Source organism: Elaeis guineensis, chromosome 1 (genome assembly GCF_000442705.2).
Source record: "Elaeis guineensis isolate ETL-2024a chromosome 1, EG11, whole genome shotgun sequence".
In the NCBI taxonomy this organism is placed as follows: domain Eukaryota; kingdom Viridiplantae; phylum Streptophyta; class Magnoliopsida; order Arecales; family Arecaceae; genus Elaeis; species Elaeis guineensis.
In genome coordinates, this window is record NC_025993.2 from 157,353,547 (window position 1) to 157,375,619 (window position 22,073).

The window sequence follows — 22,073 nt, forward strand, 5'->3', positions numbered from 1 at the left end:
AGCATGATCTCGCCATTACTCACCAAGGCAATATGATGGTGGTGGCATATTACACTAAAATGAAGGGATTATGGGATGAATTTACTACCTATTCTACTATTCCCAATTGCACATATGGAGCCGCGAAGGAATTTGTTACCGAATGTGAGAAAAGAAAAAGTTCAATTTCTCATGGGCCTCGGTGACAACTTTGGAGTTATTCACTCACAAATTTTGAGCACAGATCCTTTACCAACTCTTGCTAAAGTGTATGCTCTTGTTTCTTGGGAAGAGAAGCAACAATCTCTCACATCCTTTGACCGTTTGCCATAAATTCCAAATTTATCTCTTTTGATTTCTAATAATTCAAATATATGTTGTGACACATGTCATTGTGCTAAGCAAACCCGTCATGTGTTCCCTCTAAGCATAAATAAATCTCAGTTTGCCTTTGACTTAATACATTATGATGTTTGGGGGCCATATTAGACTCCTTCCAATACCAGTGCATTATATTTTTTTACCCTTGTGGACGATTGTACTCTTGCCACTTGGATTTATCTTATGAAGCATAAATCAGAGACTTATCATTTTCTTATTTATTTCTATGCAATGGTCAAAACATAGTTTGATCGTGTGATCAAGGAAGTTAGGAGCGACAATGGGAGTGAGTTCACCGCACAATCTATGAAGTTTTTTTTTAATCAGTATGGGATTTTACATCAAACTTCTTGTGTTCATACTCCACAACAGAATGGCGTGGTCAAACGAAAGCATCGCCATCTCCTCAAGGTGGCTCGATCTCTTCATTTTCAAGCCGGACTACAAATCTGGTTTTGGGGTGAGTGCATTCTTACTGCTTTCCTTTTGATTAGCTATATGCCTACACTGTTACAAGGTAAAACCCCTTATGAAGCTTTGTTCTCCAAACCACCTTCATACTCTCATTTAAAAGTTTTCGAATGACTTTGTTATGCCAAGAATACCTCTAAAAACCATAACAAGTTTAGTCCACGTTCTTCCCCTTGTGTATTTGTTGGTTATCCTCAAGGTCAAAAAGGCTATAAAGTTTATGATCTTATCGCCAAATATTTTTGTATCTTGTGATGTAGTCTTTTACGAAGACAACTTTCTATTTCTCACTACTGCATGATTGTGACAATAGTATTTCTATTCTCTTTCCATGCATGGATGACACTCTACCCATTGCGACCATGCCTCATCGTCTAGCTGAAATTCTACTTCCTACTTCACCAGCACCACCAAATCAACCTCCTCTTGAAGTCTCATTTCCTGCTCCAACAGTGCCAGAATGCCGATCTCAAAGGGGTCATCGCCCACCTCGAGACTTTCAAGATTTTGACTGCCAGTTGCCTGAATCAATAAAGCCTATTTCAGGCTCGTCCCCTTCTTCCTCCTCAAGTACTGCTCACCCTCTTTCCACCATTATATCTTATAATCATTTTGCTCTCTCACATCGTGTCCTTTTGGCGGCCATCACTAGTCATGATGAGCCCTAGACCTATTCTTAGGCATCTAAGGATCCTCGGTGGTGCCACGCTATGGCTCAGGAGATATTGGCTCTTGAGAATAATGATTCATGGACTCTTGAGCCTCTTCCTCCAGGAAAGAAACCCGTGAGTTGCAAATGGATTTATAAAATCAAGTACAGGGCTGATGGCACCATTGAGCGCTACAAAGCTCGCTTGGTGGCCAAAGGTTATACACAAATTGAAGGCTCGAACCATACCAAAACCTTCTCCTTTGTTGCTAAGATCACCACAGTCCGTCGTTGTTTGATTGCTATTGCTGCCATTAAACATTAGGAACTCTACCAATTAGATGTTCACAATGCTTTTCTTCATGGTGATTTTTACGAAGAGGTGTATATGCATCCACCACCTGGGTACACAAAACCTGACGACAATAGATTTTGCCATCTTCACAAATCTCTGTATGGTTTAAAGCAAGCATCGTACTAATGGTTTCACAAACTCTCTAGTGCTTTATTGGACTTTGGATTTTGACAATCTAAGGTGGATTCTTCATTATTCACGTCTTATTCTAGAGGGTCTTTCAATGCAGTTCTAGTTTATGTTGATGACTTGATCGTCGCTGGTAATAGCACCTCCCATTGCCAAGCTGTCAAGGATTCCTATATACCCGCTTTCACATTAAAGACCTTGGCCTTCTCAAATGCTTCCTCGACATCGAAGTTGCTCAGTCCCCTAGCGGCATTTTCTTATGTCAATGTAAATACATGTTGGATATTCTATCTGAGTCGGGTTTGCTGGGTGCCAAACCCGCTCCTTTTCCTATGGAACCAACTTCGATTGTCAACCGACTCTGGTCCACCGGTTCCTAATCTAAGCCAGTACCGACGTCTTGTAGGGCGTCTCATCTATCTCACCATCATACGTCCGAACATAACGTACAATGTTCATATCCTTAGCCAATTTATGCTAGATCCTTGTCAAGCTCATTTAGATGTCACTATGCATGTCTTGCACTATTTGAAAGCCTCTCTCAGACAAGGAATCTTTCTCTCATCTACCAGTACCTTATCTTTACAAGCATACTGTGACTTTGATTGGGCTAGTTGCCCCATGACCCGCCACTCCATTACCAGATATTTTATCATTCTTGGTCACTCTCCTCTCTATTGGAAGACTAAAAAGCAATCTGTAGTTTCCTGCTCTTCTGCCGAAGCTGAATATCGATCCATGGAACAGCAACTTGTGAGTTACTTTGGCTTCATGCCTTACTTAAAGATCTCACGATCATTCATCGTCAGTCCATTACTCTATTTGGTGATAATCAAGCGGCCATTCACATTGCTGCATATCCCGTCTTCCATGAACGCACCAAACACATTTAAGTAGATTGCCATTTCATCCATGATCATCTCGTGGCTAAGGATATCTCAACTGCTCACGTCTCAACTACTCTACAGCTTGCTGATATCTTCACCAAAGCATTGGATCATGACCATTTTCTTCTTCTTTTATGCAAGTTGAGCATTCGTGATCTGTATGCTCCAACTTGAGGGGGTGCCTTGGATGAAGTCTTCTCCCGCTGAGATCTCGAACTATTTCTGTTAAGAAGTTGAGAGAATCAGCTTGTAATCAGCTTATATGGTTATCTTTATTATTCTTGAACAGAATATGAACCATATTCTGTTTTATACATCATGTATTTGAAGAGAGAGAATACAACAAAAAGACAAGAACTTTCACATAAAATTTACATAGATGACATGATCAAACATGTTCTTCTTGTAAATTGATACCATGAAGAGCCATCACTGACATGTCTTTTCAACCATATTGGGATATAATTTTTGTTTGCATTTAGTTGCTGTGAAGGCTGACACCACTAGCATCAAATATTCTCCAAATTCTCCATCAAAGTTCACTTATCTTCTCCTTTTTCCCCCTTTTCTAGCCTATGTACACAAAACCAAGCTTATTTCTTAAGCCACTCTTCTGAAGAGAACCTTATTATATTGAAATCATCAATCAACATGCAGACTGTGATCTCAAGACCTTTTGCATTTAAACTCCTAAATTTTTTTATTTTAGGATCCAACATGGTTCAAATCTTTACAATTTGTTGTGACCATGTAAGCTTCACTCATAAACTGGGGCAGCCAGATGAAAAATCTGTGGATAAAGCAGCTATTAATGGTCAGTGCTGTCAGCATCCCTCGTAGATGATCGTCCATTCACTTCTCACTGCGAACCAGTATTATTTGATCAAATGGGTTTGCCAGCAGAGGCTGCTTGAGGGGTATTCCCCATCCCACATGGCCACACCATAATAAGCCTCCTAAGAATCATGCCTTACCTCGTTATATGTTGAAATTTTCATGTCTCATTACTCTTTTTCAATGCTTGTTTCTCCTTGCTTTCCGGTGCTCATTTTCCCGATGTCTAGGCCAATGTATATCCCAAGATGGTCTTGTTGATAGCTGTTTCATTATCTTTTTGCAAGCTTATCTACTTATGGTTGCTTTTAAATGTATAATATCATAGGTGTGGTTTATTTTGATCTCTTCATCTAGCCCCTTTTGTGCCATCTTTCTCAGCTTGTCTTCTAATAGGACCTTATCATAATTGTTAGACTTCACTATGCCAGACTAGTTATATTTGTCTACATGCTTATGGTTGCTTTTACATTTGTATTGCCAAAGAAGGGGTTATTTAGTTTCGGCACTCTTAAGGTAGTCCATCTTTTAATTGCCTTCCTCCTACTCAAGTCATCATCCAATAGGACCTTAGATTAAGTGTTCCTCTTCATAATGGCGAGTGACATCTTTGCCAGAGAATAGAAATAAGAATTGGTCAGCTTTGGGGGGACATGGTCTTTCACCTAAGGTTTTAAATCCGATGGGATAGAATTGTTCCGATTTTCCTATGGAACGGAACGTACCACTGTGTCCTGTTCTATCCTGACATTTAGTACGAGGAATATCCCAAGACATCCTGATCGGGACATCGGGATGTTGGCGGGATGGTCCTCTTTCGATACAGAAGATGGTACCCCATCCTAATGTCTCACGGGATGTCCTGCTAGGATCTGAATCCTGGCTCTCACCAATATGTTGCTTCATATTTTGTCCTTATAATCAGCATACATTCAATCTGTAAATGCATCTATAGCTATTGCTAGAAACTTACGTTCATCCCTGGATATTGGTTTCTCATCCTTATTTGTCCAGACTCTATTGCATGTGTGCACAGTCAAAAGAGAAACAGGCAGAAGTTACACCTGGCTTGGTTAGAGATCTTGCTAATGGGAGGACCGTTAGATCACTGGCTTATCTAATTTCCCAGCACCAAACATAAAGATGTACTTTGTCTCACCCATTGTTATAAAGATGAAGGTATAAATTTCTTCATTAGTGCTGACGAGTACTTCTAAACAGAAGTTTTACCTCCTATTTTGAGTATCTGTCGTTCCTTTTTCATGGGCCTCCTTTGCATTGTTATTAATGGTGAAGACAATGTTGTGCTGAGTCTCAATAATCGTCATCGTCAGGGTGGTATAAAAGACTAGTTGGCATATATGGGTGTTGAATGGGAAGAAAGCACTGATCTATTGGAACTGCCTTCAAAATGCAATGTTGTTTATTGGACATGTATTCAACGAGAGAGATTTGGTGAGATGATAGACCTATATGAAGCTGCTCGCGGGAAGTACATAGTGGATGGATATCAGATATGCTGCCAAAGCATGCTATTATCATGCTCTTTCAAGGCTTGATTTGGTAAATTTGTGCAATTTTGTGTGACTTTCTTGTCTTTTTTGTTGACATTCTATTATGCAATCACTATTGATCCTACTTCCAGGTCTCAACTACATACCGTCATGTGTTTACTGGTTAAATATTTTCTTTGATGTGACCATGCAATAAATTTCTCAATACGTGAACCCGTTGATTTTGTCTAAAGAAATGAGACTTTTTGCAGATAACAGTGAATGTGGATGGTGACTTAAAAGCTGCATATTTTAGACAAACCTGGAATGGCCTCTATATTCAGATGGCTTTACTGAAGCTTCTACTTCTTGGCTGATGATGGCATTGTAGCTGATTAATCACGAAGAGAAAACCCTGTTTCTTCCATTTTGAAAAAAAAGAAAAAAGGTTTTCTCATGTGTGATCATTCTACTGATGGTGTTCCACTTCCAATTTTTCCAGTTTCTACCGTCGTTGGTGGATAATATTTTTGCCAAACGGCTGCTTGCAGGTATGATCATGATATAAGCTGTGTAGCCCTGCTTAGTCCCAAATGTTGCAAAGTCTCCTGTTAGGCTGGTTGACGATGTCTTGGAAGGCTGCATCTTTCCACCTTCGGTATTCTTGACCCAGATAACCTTTGAGAATACCAGGAATTCATCTAATTAGTCTTATGTAAAATAAGGCCATAAGGCCATGTTTTGGATGTTTCGATTTTAAAATCATGAGCTCAACCGTTCATTTTTTGAAAAGCCAAATTCCTTTAATTTTAATTTTATTCTTATTTTTTTTAACCCAATGGTGGTTGATTGTTAAAAATAGAGCACTCAGAAATGAAAAAAGAACTAGAAATTTTTGAAGTTCATTAGGACTTTTCGGATTTCCTTATGCAACTTAGTATTAAAAAAAAAAAAAAAAAGCATGACTTGTAATTTCAAAATCATGACTTTAATTTCATTTTGCATTCAAAAACCAGCTATTACTTACTCCCAAAAAAAAAAAAAAAAAACCCCGGATATTACGAAGTATGACATTATTTTAAAAATCAAATAAAGTCATGATTTAACACGTTCAGACTTGTCCAATGCCACGTTGAAACCTATTCCCCCCTGAATTGCACCAATTCCCTCCTACCATGTTGGACGGGGAATGTAGTGGCAAATACAGCATGATTTTTGTCACCAATACTATCATAACAAATCTTCCTGCCACCACTTCCCTATCTTTTCTAGCCCCTCGAGCAGCAGTACCATTTGCCTCCCAACGAACAGTCGATCCAATGGGATAATGGCTCAAACTCTGCTGGCTAAACAGCTTTCCTTTGTAGAAAGATGATTAAAAGCTCTATTTAATCCATGCTTTTAGATGATGTATTTGGGCTGCCGTCACCAAGGGATTGCTCCACACTGATCCTTCCAGGCCCAAACTTTGTCAAATCTGTGGCCAGGCCTGTAAGGGTTTGCCAGCTTCATCTTGCATTACAAACCTGTACAGTTTTTTTCTTCTAGTCTTCTATATAATTGTTGGTTTCCGGCTTCAACAAGCCAGAATCAGGCAAATTCCATATCATGAATCTATTTGCTCGAGTCAGTTCTTTTCTTATTACGATTTATATCCAAGATATTTCTCCTCGTGGAAGAATTTCAGCAAAAACAAGAGCTTTCTTCTCTGTTTCCTTCGCATCTTTTCAACTGAAGAGACTAATGCAAATCTTCTCCGCCGACACCTGCTAATGAGCCTGCAACCATGGAGCGCTTCTTAAATTCAGTTTAAGCCGTGCAAAATAGTCCCCTTTCAAATGCTCCTGCAATCATGTGACATCTACATCTTTGATTTATTGCTTTCTTATACAGATTATTTCTATTACTAAGCATATTATCTATTCGCAAGCAATTGGGAAATCTTGATAGCATTTTCCTACGTGATGCTGCATCGTCAATTTTTATACGGATTATGGACAACATGGATGTTTAACAAAAAATCAACATCATGCGATAAGGCACAAACCGTGGTTCAATTGAAATAAGATGGCTACATTGAAGGCATATTAGTTATCTTCATGACCTCAATAAGAGATGATTAGGTTTAAATCGGCTTTGTATGCCTGAGTTCGACCAACTTGACTTGAACTTGATGCCGCCTATCGTGAACTTGTGCTCGACTGACTTCAAATTCATCATTTGTTTCGTATTGTGGACCAGTTGAGAAATCAACAGATTAAGGTCAAGTTCGTATTGGATTATTTTATGGCTGGAAGATCAACATTGTTGTTTATTAATTTAATTTTACTAAAACAACACCCAGTTTCTCGATGAATCATTGACCAACTACCTGGCAGCCTGCCATTTCGTTCTAAACTTTTCCCTTGAGGAAGACTTGCATCCTTGTTGCTCTCTCATGTAGATGTTTTTGTTACTTTTTTACTTGCTTTGTCATTGACTCCTTTGGTCAAGGCTTTATTTACGAACGAAGCATGTGAAGCTCTATCTATTTGTTTGTGTCGAACATTGATCTCAAGATGGAGTGCGTGTTGGTTACGAAATTACCAAATCAGTCTTTGTCGCTCGATGGAGTTTTTTGCGTGTAACGCACACGTTGAGGCATTTTCTTTTTCCATTAAAATAGACCACGGACGAGAAATAGAGCCCTGGTGGGTAAGCTAGCGCTGGTACAGCCATCAAATATCCACGAATATTTCACGTGGACCAACGAAAGAATTGAATGCTATACGTTGGATCGGACATCACTAAAGAGAAAAAAAGGAAAAAAACAAAGTTTGTGTATTGTGTTGAGTATATTTAAAGTTTATTTCTGGGAGGACAATTCCATGTAAACTTCTAAAAAATCTATTTGGAATAGTAATACAAGTCTATATTGATTTAGGACACTGAACTAAGCTGCTTATTGGAGAAAGAGTAATTAGAGTCGAACTCAGCATACTTTTATATATATATCTCTTATAATTTAAAAAAAAGAGAGAATAATTCAGGATTCTAGACATCAGGTGTGTTGAAGTTTAGAATTTGTGAGATAATTTTATATTTCATATTTTTTTTTATTTTATTTTGATAGAGTTTTTGTATTATCTCTGTGAATATAGATCAATAGGTTAAATCATATAAATTTTATGTGCTCCTATTTTTTTCTTGTTCTTTTTTTTTTGGTTTCGTTTTTTCTTCTTGCGTTGCAGCATATTGATTAGCCATCCCTATTCATTGCTGGGTCTCAAACGGAGAAGTTCCATGTCAGACCCCATAGTTTGACAAGGCGATCACGGCTTTAGATCCCTACCTCCCAAATCCCCAAATTCACTCTTTTGTACTCTCTGAGTCAGCTTCCAATTTATTCCGGCTACACTGCTACCCCGGTCCTGTCCCAACACTTGCGCTTCATATCACAACGCAGGACCAAAGTTTTATGGGCTAAATCTGGAATTGTATCTCCTGCTTAAAACTTATTCCTTCTGATTCCCGGTAACGTATATGTAATCAAGAAAATAACAGAGAATGGTTAATTGAAGACGGTAGCCTCCCATAACTGTACCTCTCCTCATGGTTCGAGGAGGTGCCCCTTTTGGCTCCCGCATTGTCTCTCGAGCTTTCACATAGGTACCAAGTATCTCAGGTTAGTTTGGCTAAGAAGGCACATTTTAGTGCATTCAAAACATAACCTGATGGTACATCAAGGGGGACAAAAGGCATAATTCGTGTGGTTCAGAAAACATATATCAGAGTTTGACACAGTTTAATTTGGACCAAGCCTGGTCCTTGATAAGCAACTCACAAGGAATCATAATCATAGTGGGCTACTGAACTTTAATTGAACTAACCCGCGAAGATAAATTATTTATTCAATTAGGTATCGGGAAAATAAATATAGGGTTTTGATTTAATTTTTCTAGCTAAGAACAGTATGGGTTGGACTTCCAAATTTAACCCTTGCGTCTACATGGAAATTGGGACCGAATCACCGAAGTCAATAGACTCTAGGTCAATTTATAACACCACACGTACAAGTAAAGCTCATTTTCTTAGAGCAAGAGCTATGAGTTAATTATGATAGACATGATTTATTTATAACTAATACCTGCATTTAAATAATCAACAAATAAAAGCTTGCGGCTAGAGGTGTAATCGAGTCGAGCCGAATTAAGTAGCTGAAAGCTCGAGTTCGACTCGACTCAAAATATTCGAATTCGAAACTTGACTCGAGATCGATCGAGCCTTAATACCTCAAATTCGAATTCGATTTGATGAAAAATTGATAAAATTCGAGATCAACTCGACTCAAATATCAATCGAGCCATACTCGAGCTCGAAATTGAAATTTAGCCTACTGACAATATATATATATTAATATATATATATATTATAAATAAAAATATTATATATATATATATATATATATATATATATATATATATATATATATATATTTACATACTCGAATAGGCTTGTAAGCTTTCGAGCTGAGTATCCTGCTACTCGAATTCGACTGAAAAAGCTGTTCGGGCTCGACTCGACCACTCAAGCTTGGCTCGAACTCTTTGAGTTGAGTCGAACTCAGACTCGAGTTGAATTCGAGTAGCTCACGAGCAGCTCGATTCGTTTGCAGTCCTACTTGCGGCTATGAACTCTAATTTTAGAGTTGGGCTTAAAAGGTGCGCCCATAAAAGTTTCAGATCCGACGGTGCTCTGTCGTGGCCTCATCTAGGCCTACCTCGAAGACCGAAGCTGTATGGACCTAGTCCGAGTTCGAAAATGGGCCCACTTCTTCCCTACTTGTTCTCCTCTCTTTGTCCACTCTCTCCATTCTCTCCTCTCTTTCCCCTATTCCTCCTCATTCTTATCTAATCTGAGCACTATGAGAACCTATTGCACGTTTGGTTGCGACTAGAATCGATCGGAATCAAAATAAATTGGCATGAAAATTAGAATGACCATATCTACCGATATGTTTGGTTAGTGATCAAAATCAAAATTGAAATAAAATTTGAATATTAAAAAAGTAGAAATCAGATTTTGACAGACTGGGATATTTCCATCCCCTAGAAATTAGAATGAAAATGAGATTTTATTCAACAAAATAGATGGAATAGAGTTACTCATTTTCATTCTCATTCTATAATCGAATCCTCTCTAACTAGACATGTCTCTAATGTTATCTAGCCACTTTTGGCTCAGAAATCTTTTTATATTACTAATTGCATCAAAGCTCTATCTAAAATTCTAGAAGCACAAAAATAGTTCAAAATCATCAGATTTCCTCTATGACTCGTTTGATTCATAGGAAGTGAAGAGAGAAAAGATAATTCTTGAGAAGTAGAGAGGTGACTTCTTAGTTGGTTGGAATTTTAAGAGAGAATATAATGAAAAAATCTCTTCTTATGAAAAGATATTTCTCACATTTCATAGGAAGTGAAAACCTATGGGAGAGATAGGTCTTGGAACTTTTCACGAGATAGAAATTGATGATATTTTTTTTTTTAAAATGCTATTTTAAGATCCATAACTAAGATTTTGTAAAATATCAATAGATAGTTAGGATAAAATACTAAATATAATATTAATATTATCTTAATATTTATATAAATATAATATAATATTTATATTAAAATTAATATTATAATATTTATTATATTATAATATTTATACTAATATAATATTTTTATTAATATTAATATAGTATTTATATTAATATAATATAATATAAATATAATATTAATATATATTAGTACTATTTTAATATAATAATTTATTATGATATAATATTATATTATAATATATTAATATTAATATTAATATAATAATATTATTATATAAAGTTTAAGAGTAAAAATGTATAGTCTTGTATCTATTAAAAAAATAATAGATATTTTACATAATTTTTTTAAAAAAATAGATACTCAACTAAATATAAATTATTCTATATTAAGTCATTTTTCTATAATCAATCAGGCATCTCAAAATTTTATTCTCAAAAAATAATTTTTAAAAAAATAATTTTTTTTTAAATTTTTTTTCACGAATAAAATGAGCTCAGGCCAGACGTTAGCAGGACCCACCTCCCTCACGTGGTCTATTTAATTGGTTTTCTTCGCGAGGCGCTGAAAAGAACGGAAAGCAGCGATACCTTCCATTCAAATCACGTTCCGATTCCCATTCAACTACCTCTCTCCTCCTCCATTCTTTCCGCTCTTCTTCTCTCTCCTTCCTTTTGTGAATGAGCGTACCAACCAATTCATATTATTTGATATTGAGCGCGTTAAACACGAACCGAGCATTTCTTTTCTCCCCGCAAGATATAATTGCGAAGAAGTACTATTTCATTTGATCTCACAGGAGAAGAGAAGCCCTATAATATATTCTAGAGGGACTAATATATGGTACATAAACTAGAGGGACTAATATATTCTAGAGGGACTATTTCATTTAATCCAAGGAGGACCGTTTTCTCATTGCCATTCTTCCATGTTGCAGTGTGGCCGAGAGCAATGGGCTATGCGACGAGCATTGGGAAATACCACCTTGGCCGGACCATTGGGGAGGGGACCTTCGCAAAGGTCAAACTGGCAGTGAACACCGAGACAAATAAGAACGTCGCCATTAAGATCATTGATAAGAAGATGGTGCTGCAGAACAAGCTAATGCATCAGGTTACTGGGATTTGTTCGTCTTCTTGTGACACCAAATGCATCCCTATTTTCCGTTCTTTCTATATAGTATACTACCCATTATAAACTAGGAAATGCTTTAAAAGAGATTGAAATGACGCTTGGAAATGCTTTAAAAGAGATTGAATGACACTTGGACATCAGGTCAAGAGGGAGATCAGCACGATGAAGCTTCTGCATCACCCTAACATAGTAAAGATATACGAGGTCAGCTTTCATAAGAAGAGAAAATGGTTTAGGCATCTTAGTTTTGCGTTTTAAATTTTTTAATGGTCTTCAATTAGAGCTTCTGATACAGGTAATTGCAACAAAGACAAAGATTTATCTTGTAATGGAGTATGTCTCTGGAGGACAGCTTTCTGATAAGTTGGTAGGTTTTTGCTTATATGAAGTTTGGGCTTTGGTTTGATTTTGATTGGGCTAATATCATGCCTTCTATTTCTTCTTGGCAGTTCTATCTTAAAAGGTTGGAGGAGAGAGAGGCAAGGAAGTACTTTCAGCAGTTAATTGATTTAGTGGATTACTGCCATGGCAGAGGTGTCTACCATAGGGATCTGAAGGTTAGAATCTAACTTATGAACTGGTAACATCTTACCACATTTGAGATTCCCTTTTTTTTTGTGTTGTGTTTTTTTGGAGATTGGGTTATTTGACATTGGATTCTTGCCAATGTCACCGTAAACAGCCAGAGAACCTGCTAGTAGATCGTAGGGGCAATCTGAAGGTATCTGATTTTGGACTCAATGTGGTGGGAAAGGTGAGGACAGATCCCTGGTTTCCAATAGACCAAATTAGGTGAACTTAATCTATGCAATACTCTGGAGCTAGATGCCTTTAGATTTTGTTCTGATGATTTTCTTCATGTTGGATACATGGATGCATTCAGCCAGGAGACATGCTATCAACTGCCTGCGGATCGCCGAGTTATGTGGCTCCTGAGATATGGAATAACATATTCGAATTTAAAATGCCGATAAATAGATGGAAAGTTTGATTTTGTTTAGTGCGTACATGGCATGTTGATGGAATAACTACTGACAGAACAATGGAGATGTGTCGCTAAAACTTATCTCGAGGTGCTTAGGGCAATTAAACTAGTCTGTTATTATGATTTTTGAACAAATTTTCTTGGAATAGGTGTTTGATTATCTTATAGAAGCTTTATTTGGTAGGTCAAAGGAACTGGAAATTAGAACCTTCATGTTCATTATACTTGTTTGACTTTATTGTTTAATGCGAATTAGATTCTAGATCATATACCTTGTAATATATATGATACTTCCAGTCAAAGGCTGAAAGTTAAAGCTCTTAGAGAGTTCTCAGTTCTCGAGCAAATTAGAGTTCTAGTTCGTATAGACTTGAAATAGGAAGTTTGGACTTCTGTTGGCCCTAGCGTTTTCACACAAGATGAAGGGCGTCCAATTTAGAGTTTCATATATATGGTGGATCCAAGATTCAATATTGCAGTGGATCATTTAGACAGTGCAACCATGCACAGATCCAGACTGTTTGGCACCAAAATTTGATGACCCATCACTGTGTGGCCATCTAACAGCATGTAGCTTATTTTGTTGAATGATTAATAACCTAATTTGGGTTTTTATGAAAGTGAAGATTCTAGTTTCCTCAAGATGTGGAGTCTAATAATAGTTAGCTTGGAAATGCGTTTGAATAGGAAGTGAAGATTTCTTTTTTGTTTTTTGCTTTTTGTTCGGGAAAGTTAAATCTACTAGCATTGGACTGTTTGGAACAAGTCTTGCATTTTTCTTGTCCTAGTTTCTTTCAAGTAGTTTCGTGTCAATCATAGACTCTAAAGCCTATTCCTTTCAAAACTTGATGCATGATCATCATCATCATTATCTCCCTGTGCACCTTTCTTTGTAATCGCAAAAACAAAGAAGCACAATTTTTGGCTCAGTTTTCAAATTAAATAACTATGAAGAAGCAACGTTAAGAGTCAAAATGATCAAGATAGATTATTTCCTGAACAAGTTCAATCCAAATATCTGAAAATGTTATTTTAAAAAATATTTATGTAATATTTCTCTCTTAAAACTATTCGGCCCCTGCCTCTTGAATCAGTGGAATAAGTACTACGGAGATGTTTTTCAATTTTTCTTGATCTTCCTAAAATTCTCTTTATACTTGAGCTTTATTTAAATGCACTGAAAAAGTGTTTGTTTTCTGGTTTTGGTATCTGTATGATAGGAGGGTAGGGGTGGTGTCCTTCTGGCTGGATGAAGTTTTTATGTTTAGTGAAATGGTGGTGATGTACTCCATCACCTTTCTACAAAAGACCAAGCCTAAATGAAGTTTAAGAAGTGGTCTAATTCAAATATATTTGGAGCCAGAAGGAGTTAGGGAGATATTCTCAATTGATGGCACATATTGCATGATTAACAGGTGATCATCCACAAGCATTATGAGGGAGCAGCTGCCGATGTATGGTCTTGTGGAGTGATTCTTTTTGAATTACTTGCTGGTTACCTACCTTTCGAAGATCACAACCTGGTCAACTTGTATAGAAAGGTATATTTTCAAGCAAGATGTTACCGGTCTTAGTTAAAACACTAGAAAAATGTAATCTTATTGCTCATTCTTGTGTCTGAAAGATATCTAGAGGAGAGTACACAATTCCAGAATGGTTCACTGCCCCCCAAAGAAAGCTAATATCCAGGATACCGGACCCATTGCCAACAAAGGTACGATCCTGAAACCCTTCTTCATATACTTTACTAAGAAAACTTAGATTTAGTTCTTCAGTGCAACAAGATATGTGCGCCTAGTTAAGAAAGAAGCTTACATTCTTTCTCACGATAGCGGGCCACAATAGCAGAGATTCTTGAAGATGAGTGGTTTCGGGTGGATTACGAGCCTTCCACCGGAAATCAAAAAGATGAGACCCTGAATTCAGGTGATATCAGCAATGCAGTCAACACTGAAGTTGTAGGGACTCCATCTGCTCCGGTTGTTTTCCTTCCCTCTTATTTTTTTGCCTAATTGGCATATGAATTGCTGATTCAAATCTTGAAACGTTTACAGGAAAGAACAAATCAGACACTGAAAGGAAAGCCCCAGAGATTTATCAATGCTTTCCAGCTCATAGCAATGAACAATGATGACCTTGATCTGTCTGGCCTTTTCCATGAGCAGGTAATTCAACACTCCAAATCCAATCGTTAATTTATATTGTTCCTCCAACAGCAAACTATAATACTCGTAAAATATGCAACAGAAGACAAAGCTTGGTTCTAAGCATTCAATAGATGAAACACTGGAAAAAATCGAGGTTGCTGCGAAAGATGTAAGCCTCTCTGTAGAAAGGATGAACAATTCCAAGGTACAATCTTCTCGGGGGTTCCTTCGACTGGAGCTGTATAGGCTGCAATTCTCGTTGAACTTGAATATGTATTCTGTTTTATATCTCAGGTGAAACTTCACTGCAACCAAATCTTAACTAGAAATAGGTCTCATTTTACTCTATCAGCGGAGGTAAAATCATGATACTTCAAAATGTACTGCACTCCTGTCTTGTTTGATTAGTCTTACTGATGAAAAGCTGGAACATTCAGGTGTTTGAGGTGACCCCAGTTCATTGTGTTGTAGAAATTTCGAAGTCTGCAGGCGATTTAAGAGCATACGGAGAGGTATTTCATGTCTATTTACCTGTAGTTGATCTATATCCTGGTAAAGTGATTCTTATTTATCTGAATCTGATCACCAGTTCTATAAAAGCTTATCGAGTCTGCTCGGGGAGAACTCTGCTGGAAGTTCATCAGAACTGAAGGCAGCGGAGGTTGAGAAAAAGGATGGCAAGGAGTAGATTGTGAGTCTAAAATTACATTTCTGATGTCTAGAATAAATACTTTGCTTTACCGACCTCCGACTTTCTCAACCATGCAGTTTGAATCAATGAAGCAACAGACCACAATCTCCTGTCCCATGTTCCATGTAAAGTTGATTGAGAACTTAATACCTGTATGACGACAGCATTCCATCAAGCACAATAACAGAGCCATGGTTGAGCAAATATTTTTTTTTGGTGTTGGGGTGGGGGGTGGTCCATTGTAATGGATAATGATGACTCTTGTGGGGGAATTTTTGGCTACCTTCATCAGTAGTTTTGATACTTTGTTGTAAACATTTGATAACGTAAAATCCACGGACTAAGTTGTCCATGCAGCCTTTTATATTTTGGGTACCTGATCACTGTCTGAGTTTGGTTTTGACTTTTGGAATTGGGATACTGTTTGAGTTCAAGTCGCCCGATTGAAAATGATATGAGATGGGGATAGTATCGTAGGACGGTGTTCAAATTATTTTTGGTGCATGGATATCACTTGCATGACTAAAACTAGAAGCAGAACATGAAGTCCATGGAGGCAAGCTAACAATATCATAATTAACTGGTGCACAACATTTTATCAAAAAAAAAAAAACAAAAAACAAAAAAGAAAAAGGGAAAACGTAAGGTATAGATGGATGGAAATCGTTTCAAGTCCATATTCTGATTTGAGCACGCAACATCGATATTTTCTGAGAACATTATGCAGTGAGGATGTTGCTTTAGGAACATGAGCACGAGCATTCTAGTTGGATTAGCAGGGTGGAGTCGTCAGGTGGTAACAGTTCATTTTTGTAGTCTTCAGAGTTCTCAAGGAAAAGCTTGTCACAATCTAAAATATTATCTAAACAAAATAGTAATAGTAGGTGTAATTTGACTTCTTCGACTATATTTTAAGTGCTCCTAATCTATATTTTCGATGTGGGATCAAGCATATGTCCACACATCCTCAAATACTTTTATGTTTAAGTCCCAGCATCCTTATCTAAATCTATGCAAATCTACTTACAAATATCTAAAATCAATCAGAAATATCATGATTAGTCTGTGATGATGTGATCAACGCAGATCACCTGATATTATCAATTTTGATGAGCTGACGGCCACTGGTTATGCAATTGTCTGCCACCGTGACCACTGCACCACCAAGATGAGACGATGGTCCTCCTCGTCTATAGCTGCGTCTACAAGCTGGCCTACGCAATGCCCGGCTGGCAAGACCCCCATCAGCCCATTCTGATGGTGTCGTACGCCATAGCACCCATGGGCGCTTCTATGCTGTCGGCTACCGTATGATGGAGGAGACTAGATATTTGTGCCTTGATTTTCTGCACAGAATTCTTCCATTGCCACTCGACAGGGGTAATTCTTACATGCATATCACGGCTTTGGCCACCTTTTGTCCTAAGATGGTAAGTTTCCAACCCCATCTATTATGAAGAACAGTGAAGGATAATGGCAAAAAGGTCCGGATTGTATCTGTGAAAGAATGATTAATCTTCTTCTGCAAATCGTACCTCACATACATCTTAGAGCACTCTGAACTCTTTCATTTAGGGTTAAAATCAGATCACATACGGATCAGATACTAATATTGTTAGAAAATACGTCTCAAGATTCGGTTTACATTGAGCTCACAGCGAGGTCCAACATGAAAAATGGAGTCCAACGAGCCCAAGAACAACCCAAACGGAGTTCAAACGAAGGAGATACGTGCGAAAGAGAGCGGCACAGTGCACGAAGCGGCGGCGGCCGACGGTGGGTCGGCGGGGATTGGCAGAGTGCTGTCGGGCCTGGCGGAGATGCGCGCACATGCAGGCACGCGCGGCCCAGCACCCGAGTGGGCCCAGCATAGGCGTGCACTGCCCAGCGCGCAGGCGGGCCCAGCACAGGCGCGCGTGGGCTGGCATAGCGCGCACGGGGCACCCATGCCCAGCGCTCGTGGACCGCAGGGCGCTGGCGGTCCATGGGTCCGGCATGGACCAAACACGCAATCCACGCATGGTTTAGATAGATTTTTATACGATCCGACGGCCCAAATCGTAGCTGGTTGCAATCAGATGGCTAAGGATGATTCCGAGTTTGATCAGGCATGATCAAAGACTGCTTTGCGCGGTCGGATGGCTTTGGTGCGAGCCGGTCACGATTGGATGGCCACAGATGATTATAGATTTGATTGGGACTCTATTTCCTACTAAAACAATGTTTTTATGATTCTGGAGCCTATATAGCTCCGATTGATGAACCGTTTGTTGTGTTGGAAAGCTGGTGATGTTCTGAAGGTGCAGAAAGACTTCAATAAAGGTTTCAAAGAGCTTTTATGAGGATTTTGGATTTTTTTGTGAGAGACTCTTGTACAAGAGTTGAGTGGTGAGTTTCTTTTGTATTGATTTTATTTTATTCTTTCATAGTGAAGCTTGCACATCCCGTGCAGGTAGGCTTGAGGTCGATCCATGTATTTATATTCTATTTCTTATTTTATTTCTTTTTTCTTCCTGCTGCACCTTATGGTACTGAATCATGGTGGCGCAATAATTGGTATCAGAGTAAGGTGGTGCCAGAGCGTAGGTTACAGTGGTGGTGATCGAGATAGAAGATAGAGAATACCAAGTCATCAGTTAGTCAAAAAATCTCCTCCTGAAGTTTGGCTTCCCGCTCTGCTGCCGACTTAAGTTGTTCAAGTGCAGCCGCTTTCTCAGCATCGGTGGCTGCTACCTTATTCTTCCACGCACTACGGATGTCGGTGAATTTTATGTAGCTAGCCTCCAGGTCAGATATATCATGGATCAACTGCAGACAGAGGATAAGTCAGGTTAAAAAAAAAATTACCAAAGAGACTTACCCCGATGATTGTCGGATAAAAGGATGAAAACATCTCTACCATCGATCGTTTCCTCCAGCATTCTCGATCAGCCGGAAGAAGAGTCGTCATGGCACAGTCACTTGGCCAGTACAGAATTAATCAGGATCGATTCATCGACGGGCACTTGGAGATCGAAGTGCACCATATGGCCCTCCAATACTGCATCATCTGCCGATGCCATCGGAGCTTTCTCCCGATCTGTTGTTGGCAGCCCCATGTTTGAAAGTGAGGAGAAGCTTGAGCTTGACTGCGAGGAGCAACTGGCGCAGCTGCTGATTGTTCAGGCTCTCTTGCCTCAGCCCAAACCTCCTAAGATGGTGGGGCTATCGATGTTGTTCGATAGTCCCATCATCGCCCTTTCCTCAGATGATGCAGCAGGGAGCACTGTTGGAGCTGATAGTGTCAAGATTGGTTCAAAAATCGATGTCGATGGGACATCGAGTTCCATGATCGACGTTGAAACGTCGACTGGAGCTAGTGCTTGATACCTCTTCGATGGTCGTGAAAGCTCGACCTCAGATGCTGCCCTTTTCTTGACAGCATGCTGATGAATATCGATATTCGACACTCGCACCCTTTGCTGCATGGCTACAATTATAACGGAGGTCAGTACAATTCAGCAAGTAAAAGAAAAGTCAGAAATAACCGACCAACTATACTATACCTTGATAAGGAACCGAACTAAGGCCAGCATCATAAAGGGTCTATTCGGTTACAAGCTCTTTCTGTTTCGGGACTGATATGTCTTTCAGTCAGTGAAAGTCCTCCTGATCGTCGGCCTCTACTCGGCTGTTGTCGTTGGGATCGATTTGTGGATCACTCCAACGAGAAGAAAAAATCCAAAGAAGAGAAGAAGAAGCAAAGAAAAACTGATTCTTCGATCTATGAATGGACGATGGAAGATCGGTAATAAAAGAAAGACCTTTTCGAGGGTTAAAGAACCACCACCCTCGAATTTTTAGATGAGGTCGGAGGATGAAGAAAGCCCAAAAAAGAGAAGGACGGGGCATGGTCGGCAACATTCGACACAATAAAGCAAAGCTAATTATCAACCGAACCGAATTCGGTGCCAGCTGAGCCGGGTAAAGTCCGTAATAATTCAAAATATTTTAGATAAATTTTAAAATAAAAAATCGAAGATCCACCCGAAGATCATCGACGTAGAAGGTCATTTGACCTGAAGGTGGGTTATTCACCCGACTACTGACCCCAAGGGCAAAAAGTTAAAACTGCTTTGGGATACAAAACTACTCTCGGAGCCGTTTCACGTTCGATTTCGAAAGTGAAGAGGCCTCCACATTCATACTCGACTGGGATTCATCAGTCAGATTCTCCAACTGATCTTTTCAAGAAAGAGAAGCCCTAGCCATGAGAACGACTTTGAAGGAGACAGAGACTTTAGAGGAAAGGACTCAAAAAAAAAGATGAAGTTGACCTGAAAGTCGGGAACGATAATCTTGGGCGTTGAGGCAACAATCCGACAGACTCCTAGCATCAAAAATAGTAAAAAGTAAAAATTTGACTGAGAGTGACCCTTTATATAAGATCCTTTAACGATCGAGATGAAGGCGGTCAAATCGAAGATCTATCAGATGACGACACGTGGCAACATCTGGATCAATCATTGATCGGATGGTTCGACGCATTTATCCCAGATTGAGCCACATCACCCCTATCCGCGTGAACAATTTCGACCCAATAATATTCGAATACGTAGAACAAATCTACTTATCAGAATCATATCATCCGACGTCGAATCGACTTTCCAAAATGATGTCTTACACTGACAACTGATTCCAAATCGTCTGATCAGTGTGATAGATAACTGTACCTACCAACATAACAAAATAGCCGATCATTCGTATCTCGAAGAAAATGACATCAAAATCAAGGCTCGATGTGACAGAACTCTCTTCGTCCAACGTGATAAATCACGTGACAGTTCACACGTCGAATCACTTTGGACTTGAGAGTGGGAGGCAATTGTTGGGGTAAACCGACCGACTCCGACTTTGATCTCCATGACTCTAACGATACATCGATCGAATAGACAGCTCCGATTCTTCATTGACTGATCGAACAAATTACGTCGATCTACTGTCAGCTAACCAATTAAGATCGATCGACTGACTAATATTCGACTAGCGACTATCAATCAACGATAGATGACTTGACCGTCGGTATAACAGAACTAATAGTCGACGGTCGTTCACAGATTTTACCAAAATATGGTCGGCCAGTCAACTCAGATATACCATAACCATCACGAACGGTTACCAGCCACATATCACGATGCGATCAGTGAGAATTAATGATTCACTATGCGATTATGGTCTGATGATTTTGCACTATAAAATATGGGATCACGTCCGACAGTTATGAAAATCTCATCTATAAAATGGAGTAAGAGAAACAGGACTGGTAAGCCATCTCTGGGCCAAAACTCTGCTACTGCTTACATTCAACTCTTGTTCATCGACTTTCTTATCTGATTTAGGCATTGGAAGGTCTCCGTCGGACACAAATCCGGTCTGTATGGATGTTGTTTTGTAGGTGTTCATTTTCGATGACAGACGATGGGGAGTTAGCCGCAACACCATCCTTGTTTATTGCTTCGGGCTCCCTGTGTCTCTACATTCCAAATTTAAATATGCTTAGATCCTGCACCAACAAGATCTCCTGCCCCTTAGAAGAGTGGGATCTTCTACTCACTAAAAAGTGAGGTCTTCGGCTAGTGAATTTTGACTTCTACCTTCGTAGGTGTACTCTGACCTACTCCAATCCGATCTTCTGTCAACGGAATTCGACTTTTACTTTCGTGGGCATACTCTGACCTACTCTGATCTGATCTTCGATCAATGGGTTTCGACTTCCATCTTCATGGGCGTACTTCGGCCTACGTCGATCCGATCTTCGATCAATGGATTTTAGCTTTCATCTTCATGGGCGTACTCTTGCCTATTTCGATCTGGTCTTCTTCTACCCCACTGAAGAGTGGGGTCTTCTATTCCCATACTGAAGAGCAGGATCTTCAGCTTTCCCCACTGAAAAGTGGAGGCTTCGTCAACCCCTTACTGAAACTTGATGGTATCTTTGCTCCATCGAGGTCCATCTTCAATCTGTCACTAAAAAATGAGATTGGGACTCAGCGGCATCTTTGCTCTATCAAAATTTGATGGCATCTTTGCTCCATCAAAGCCCATCTTCGATCTCTCACTGAAAAAGCGAAGTTGGGACTTGACGGCATCTTTGCTCTATCAAAATTTGATGATATTTTTGCTCCATCGAGGCCCATCTTCGATCTCTTACTGAAAAGTGAGGTTGGGACTCGACGGCATCTTTACTCTATCGAAACTCGACAGTATCTTTACTCTATCGAGGCCCGTCTTCAACCCCTCACTAAAAAGCAAGGTTGAGACTTGACGGCATCTTTACTCTATCGAAACTCGAAGACATCTTTGCTCCATCGAGGCCC

General features: G+C 39.2%; 1 protein-coding gene and 1 pseudogene across 1 annotated transcript; both read left to right on the forward strand.

The window, feature by feature from the left end:
- Nucleotides 1–1,541: 1,541 nt before the first annotated feature.
- On the forward strand, nucleotides 1,542–6,129 carry LOC105039401 (aspartate carbamoyltransferase, chloroplastic-like; annotated as a pseudogene).
- A 5,258-nt stretch (nucleotides 6,130–11,387) lies between these two features.
- LOC105039249 (CBL-interacting serine/threonine-protein kinase 21-like) lies at nucleotides 11,388–16,070 on the forward strand. Its single transcript, XM_073250871.1, has 16 exons — nucleotides 11,388–11,603; nucleotides 11,698–11,873; nucleotides 12,036–12,098; nucleotides 12,190–12,261; nucleotides 12,344–12,451; nucleotides 12,577–12,648; nucleotides 12,778–12,829; nucleotides 14,293–14,420; nucleotides 14,504–14,593; nucleotides 14,712–14,837; nucleotides 14,934–15,044; nucleotides 15,127–15,231; nucleotides 15,321–15,383; nucleotides 15,464–15,538; nucleotides 15,616–15,717; nucleotides 15,795–16,070. The coding sequence occupies exons 2-15, from the start codon at nucleotides 11,712–11,714 to the stop codon at nucleotides 15,712–15,714; spliced, it is 1,326 nt and encodes a 441-aa protein (XP_073106972.1). The 5' UTR covers nucleotides 11,388–11,603; nucleotides 11,698–11,711; the 3' UTR covers nucleotides 15,715–15,717; nucleotides 15,795–16,070.
- The last annotated feature ends 6,003 nt before the right edge of the window (nucleotides 16,071–22,073 follow it).

Excerpts from the sequence above, each read along its gene's own strand:
- LOC105039249 (XM_073250871.1), top strand. The coding sequence starts at position 11,712 with ATGGGCTATGCGACGAGCATTGGGAAATACCACCTTGGCCGGACCATT. Across the intron at positions 12,099-12,189 it reads ACATAGTAAAGATATACGAG|GTAATTGCAACAAAGACAAA; the intron begins GTCAGCTTTCAT and ends CTTCTGATACAG. Across the intron at positions 12,649-12,777 it reads GACTCAATGTGGTGGGAAAG|CCAGGAGACATGCTATCAAC; the intron begins GTGAGGACAGAT and ends GGATGCATTCAG.